The sequence below is a fragment of the Pinus tabuliformis genome, chromosome J, assembly GCF_031772625.1.
Source record: "Pinus tabuliformis cultivar Carrire ecotype Pingquan chromosome J, CPIR1, whole genome shotgun sequence".
NCBI classification, from domain to species: Eukaryota; Viridiplantae; Streptophyta; class Pinopsida; order Pinales; family Pinaceae; genus Pinus; species Pinus tabuliformis.
Genome location: NC_142295.1, coordinates 566,524,182 through 566,530,326, shown reverse-complemented (window position 1 = coordinate 566,530,326; position 6,145 = coordinate 566,524,182). Strand labels below are relative to the sequence as shown.

Below are 6,145 nucleotides of genomic sequence, written 5' to 3'. Positions count from 1 at the left end.
TAAGTGAAAATTTTCTAAAATTGTCTATTCCTTGAACCTAATCAATACAAGCTAAAGCGTACCTCTAGAGACATGAACCTTGGAAATAGAATAGCAAGAACTGTGTGCTCTTTAAGGCTAATCAATACAATCTAAAATGTGCCTTTAAAAACATAAACCCAGGAAAATGGGTGGCAACAAAATAATATTTGAAAACTTGGAAATCCAAACTGAATATTTCATCCGTTAAAATTGAACGACCATCTCTAAAAACAGATAAACCAGAAGTTCAAATTCAATCTGCTGGCAGAACCAGCTGTAAAACATTTAAACGAAAAGTTCAAATTTAATCAGCTCGCAGCCAGACCGGGTGCGATGGCCGAGGAGTGGAGTAGCGAGCGAGGGGAGTGGGGAGTGGTTACTGGGCAGAGGTGGCGCATGTAAGAGAGTGGCAGCAGGGGCAGTAAGTCGGTCGGAAGCGGTTAGAATGAGAAGTTAGTGAGGGGGGGGGTTTGACAGTGCCACTTTCTGCTACGGATCGTTACCGTTTTCCGAGGTTGAGGCAGGTGGGTAGGGTTAGGGTAAGGGTAAGGGTAGGGTAGGGTTAGAGCAGGGGCAGGGGACCCCCAATGGGCATTGACTGTGGAAGTGGAAATGCAGGAGAAGGCCAACAGTCCTTTCTTGTTTTGTGTATGCATGCATGCGCACATCATATCATAATTCCCATAATGGCCATCACTCATGCGATCTCTCCGACCTATTAATAATACTTTAATAATAATAAGGGGGTGGAAGAGGAAGACAAATAGTATAGCAGGGCACCTGTTTCATTCCATTCCTTATATTTATATAACCATATATGAATTGGGCCTGGACCTAAGGGAGATGCAATATCATTATCACTTTGGAGGAGGAATGTCGGGGAGAAGAACATCGCTGGAGTTATCATCAGCTGATGCATCCTCTGTTGCAGGTGGTGGAGGTGGCCTTGTATCCCCCATGGAGAGAGTGGAGAGGCTGGCATCTGAGAATGCTGTGGTGGTCTTCAGCATAAGTTCTTGCTGCATGTGCCATGTGGTCAAGAGCCTGTTCTGCAGCCTGGGAGTGAACCCCACAGTGTATGAACTGGATGAGGAGCATGGTGGTAAGGAAATGGAGAGGGTTATCAGGAAACTTGTTGGGGGTCAGCCAGTTCCTGCTGTGTTCATTGGAGGGAAGCTAATTGGGGGTCTTGATCGAGTTATGGCCTCCCATATCAATGGAACCTTAGTTCCTCTATTGAAAGAAGCTGGTGCTCTCTGGCTGTAAATAAAAATATATATCTCCTAGTCCTTTTTTCTTTTTGAATTTTCCTTTTCATGTCTGCTTATTCCTACGCGTTTTGGCTAGTACTGCAAATCATTACATGTCCATGCAGGCGTTGCTATTCAATTTTGCTATATGGTCTCCGTTTTGAACCCTTGGGCATAAGTTTTGTCCGACTGGAGACATCGGTATAAGCATACTATATATATAAACTTCGTTCTATTTCTGGTGGCATGATTTTTGACTCCTATAAAAATTCTCCATGTTTTCTTTTCTGTGGATCCTGCAAGCTTGACCAGCCAGATTGGATCACGACATATAATATCAATACAACTTGAACAGTTGACTTGTATTCATTTTGTTTTGAACATATACTGTCAAGAGTTTAATGGAACATATTGTTTCTGGAGATTTCTGTCTTGTTATTTCCATTCAATTTGGTTTGGACAGTTTTGCACTTAAGTTTCACTATTACTGTGGTTCTTTCCATTCAATTCTGTTTGGACAAATTTGGCACTTAGTTTCACTTACTTTCTTCCACTTGTTCCAGTGAGATATCAAAATTTTCAGATAATTCTGTTTTTCAAAAATCCCTGCATTCAGCTAAAGGACTTACAGAGACATTAACTTGTAATCTCTCTTAATGCATGAAATTGTGAGTGTTGACCTTCTTCAACGTTAACTTGAAACACTGAATGACCAAACTCCAGGGAGATATTACCTCCTCACACATTTTATTTACATTGTGCCATTTGATTTGATGATAACGTACAGTAAGCAGTTCACATAGATTTTAAAATTTCTAATCAAAATTTTGGTTTATCTCACTGGAGATCTTTCCTGCCTGGTCTCATCTATATAGTTATATTCTAGTTTTCCAGCCCACTGTATATAAGTTGATCGATTTGGTTTATGGCTTCTCCATTTCCATAAATTTTTTATGAGGTACCAAGTTTTATTCACAATACGATGTTTGATTTGATTTGCTGTGTTTTTTCTCAGCAGATTGACTTGCCAAATACTCCCAAGAAGGATTGCAGCATTAGATGCAGTATATATTTGTATATGTATTTTTAAAGGTTGTTTTGCATTTATATTCCAAAAATTCAGTGGAAATGTGTATGATCAATGCAATTAAGAATTATAAAAATTTATGTGGAGTATGTATGCATTTGTTTGAACAGTGTTTTGATTTAAGCCATATTCATATTCATAGTTATCACACAATTGTTTTAACAGTGTATCTATTCACTAATTGTTTTACAAGTATGTGAACTATTATTTAAGAATTTAGCAGTACACTTACTCACCACAATGTACTGATTCATAGGCTGTTCTGTATGGTGAACTAAATAAATATAATTTTTTAACACTCACTTATTGACTGGTTGTTTCAGAAAGCTAATCAAATTAATATAAAATCTTAACAGTATACATATTTACCAGTTGTTTTATACCATGGAAACCAAATCAATATAATATTGAATATTTTTAAGTTCGCCATGTTGCAAACTTTTTGGAGCCATCCAATAAAATTAAAATGATATAGAAAAGATTAGCATTGGCCCTACACAAGAATGATGCAGATGACATGCACAAATCTAGAAGCATGTTCTAAACATTAAAATAGATAATATGGTAGTTAAATCTCAGTATCATTCAATTTTATGCAAATTCTCCTGCTATAAAACTTAAATAAAAGTTAATTGTTACTACTATTATTATGATCAGAAAACCACTGTCCTACTGAAGCCCAGAGTGGACCTCTCCATGGGCCATAGATTTTGCTGTTCTGTTATTTTTTCTAATCCTGACGTTTCAACGATTGTGAGCGATCTGAACTCATTCCTGAAAGTACTGAACTGTTGTCTGCAATTTTTTTCGGGTTCCTGTAAATACAATCTTTGATCCTGGAAATACATGACAGTGCGCTTATAACGATTCTCAGTACCGGTCCCTGCTTTAACTGTATTTGGCTGAAGAATTCAATGGGTAATACTATACCCACTAACGATTTAACAGAGGAAAGCGACAGGGCGAGAAATGCCGTTATAACTTTCTTCAAAATGACATGTTCCTGCGCAGAAACAGAGCTTCAAAATCCGTACGTTATCCTCAACTGTATTTTCCGTCCCTGCTCTTTTGCAGCTTCTTCTCCTGTGGCACGCGCATCATAATCATGAAGTCATTTTTGACGCGGGAATTTGGTTTCACACACGAGCGAGCTGAATATTCGCTGCTTCTTTTGTTTATTCAACTTAATCACTCTCATCATGAGGACATACAAAGTTCCAGCCAGAGGCAAACCCACCATAATGATTGGCATATGAAGCAAATATTTTGTTGCTATTATATGAGGATTTCTTAACAATTCAGAGTTTACTTTAGGAAGAAAATCACAGTATATGAAGTCTTGAGATCGCGCCATTATGATATACATTGAATTATTTTTTAGTTCTTATCACTTCAGAACGCCTTTGGCATAGTATTCAATTTGGTGATGATCAGTGATTAAATAAATAAGATCAATCAACGTGATTTTCTTTCCCCGAATCGATCTAAACTAATTTAGTGTCACCGACCTTAGAAAGCATATAGCTTTTCTTTATTGTTTTCATCTATATTTATGTTTGAAGCTTGCTTTCGGATAATCATACCTTTCGAACCTACCAATAGACTTCATCTTCCAGAGTTAATTTGAATGTTATATTATTTTATAAATTGGGTTCTATCTACCAAGAGAATTACATTTTATTTAAGTAATGAAATTTATATGCAAAAGGGGTTATTTATTTTAAATAGAAGGATGCCATATACTAATTTGGTGTCTTGTTTAGTGTGATTTTAAAATTAGATTATTATTACAATTTAAGTGAATTTAATGGTTGAAAACATGTGTTTCCTCTTAAGAATTTATAGGTTCAAAACCATAATGGGTAGAGCATGCACACCTCCATAGCCTTTGGTAGTCAAATGGTTGCAAGGAGGGGGGTTCCTTATCCCACAAACAAAAGGGTTTCAAATAGGTCTCAAACACCAATTTGATGCCTAGCTTAGTGGTGACCTTAAAATTAAATTTTAACATTGTTATTGTTTTCTTAAGCTAAAAAAGGAGTATACTAATTTACACTATATACAAAAGCAAAGTACATATGTTACTAGTGGATGATTTCCACCATAAAACCAACACCTCAACTAGCATCATATCAATATGATTATAATAAGTTGTTATCATGATTTCTAAATATGAATACATTAAAAGGATTATCACTACTGGCCTAAAACAACTTGACATGATTAGCAATAAATTAAAATTTAAAACATATATCAACCAACAAGGGATGATGGACTTTCCTCCACCACTAGTTCAAAGAGCATAGTGTTAGAGCCTAGAGTAGCTTAGGCCTAAGTAGATGGTTGAGTATCCTCAATGAGATCAATTGGATTGAATATTGTATTCATAGGGTCATGGGGGTTATCCTCACCCTTTCTTATGCCAACATGCTTCACCAAGATGTCAACCCCAAAGAACCCTTTGTAGAATGCTTCAAAATTGCCCTCAAAAACATGGATTAGTTTCTTGATGTCTTGTTGCTCCTTCCTTCTCAATTCTAAGGCCTAAGTAATCATGACCTTCACTAACAAATAATTTCCATAACTTTATAATACTTGTTGTCTTATATGTGTGAGTGGATATAATCCTTTGCATAACCTTCAACCTCCCTCAAAATATGAGCATCACTTATCTCTATCCTTTTGCATTTCACGACAACCACAATTCTCTCTGTTTCCCTTTTGGCTACTCCTAAACACTGCCGCTTTTAGCCTCAGTTTCCATTGCCTCCTCCACCCATGTGACATGTTGAGAGCTTGAGGGCCCCCTTATGGAGCAAACACAACCTCTTATCTTTCTTGTGTTCTCTTCCACCATTCTCACCACTAGAATGTTGACAACGAATACAACCCTTCTGCCCCTTAGCTGCTAGAGGACTAGAAATATTCCTATAACCACCAAAATACTCTTCCCACCATCTGGAGACCACCACTGTGCTAGACTCAATTAATTGAAATGGAGGATAAGGATGTCTTTACAAAGTTGAGCATATAAAATTCCCCTCTTAGCTACAGGCTTGATGAGGAGTGGAGATCTCCTCCACAAGACCTAAGAGAATGTGCATTCCTATGACTTGGGTTAAAACTCTCTCCCTATTATCAACAACCATTATCCCATCATCCACATTTCTCCTTGCATTCCATGGATTATGACAACACTACATTGGGTCTATACCATGCTTGTGTTGGAGTCGATTTTGCACATAGTGGCCCCTTCACCATGATCATTTCCATCCCCCACATTGATGAACCTTCATGGCCAGTAATAGATTCCCCATGTGTGAATCTATTGACATTTCTGATCTCCTAACCCCCCTCGTTGGAGCATTAAATAATTAATCACCCCCCTACATTGCTTGCCAAGTGAATAAGCACATGGTGGCTAGCATGGGAAATGGAAACAACCTCAAGGTGTATCATCCCTATTCCCTCCCTCTCGTGACCAAACACCACATCTGAGTATATTATTATTATTACTATTATTATAGTATATTGATTTATTTTCTTAATTTGTTTTATAATTTTTTGTTATAACAAAAATATTATATTATAATGATTGATTTTAATCTAAAAATAATATATTGATTTATGTTTATAATTTTTAGATATATAAATTTCTAGTGGGTTTCCTCTATAAAAGTCATTGCTTCCAATTTGCATGGATAAGGCATGTATAGCTCCATTAAGTACAAAATCAAATCATTACATAGAGCAGGGTCCCTCAAGGTGGTGTCATACAAATGGATGG

General features: G+C 36.9%; 1 protein-coding gene and 1 non-coding gene across 2 annotated transcripts; both read left to right on the top strand.

The window, feature by feature from the left end:
* Positions 1 to 741: 741 nt before the first annotated feature.
* On the top strand, positions 742 to 1,685 carry LOC149228254 (glutaredoxin-C1-like). The gene has a single exon (XM_089375659.1). The coding sequence runs from the start codon at positions 865 to 867 to the stop codon at positions 1,285 to 1,287; it is 423 nt and encodes a 140-aa protein (XP_089231785.1). The 5' UTR covers positions 742 to 864; the 3' UTR covers positions 1,288 to 1,685.
* A 1,103-nt stretch (positions 1,686 to 2,788) lies between these two features.
* LOC149228253 (U6 spliceosomal RNA) lies at positions 2,789 to 2,897 on the top strand. Its single transcript, XR_016248505.1, has one exon. It is a non-coding gene; the product is annotated as a U6 spliceosomal RNA (small nuclear RNA).
* The last annotated feature ends 3,248 nt before the right edge of the window (positions 2,898 to 6,145 follow it).

Excerpts from the sequence above, each read along its gene's own strand:
- LOC149228254 (XM_089375659.1), top strand. The coding sequence starts at position 865 with ATGCAATATCATTATCACTTTGGAGGAGGAATGTCGGGGAGAAGAACA.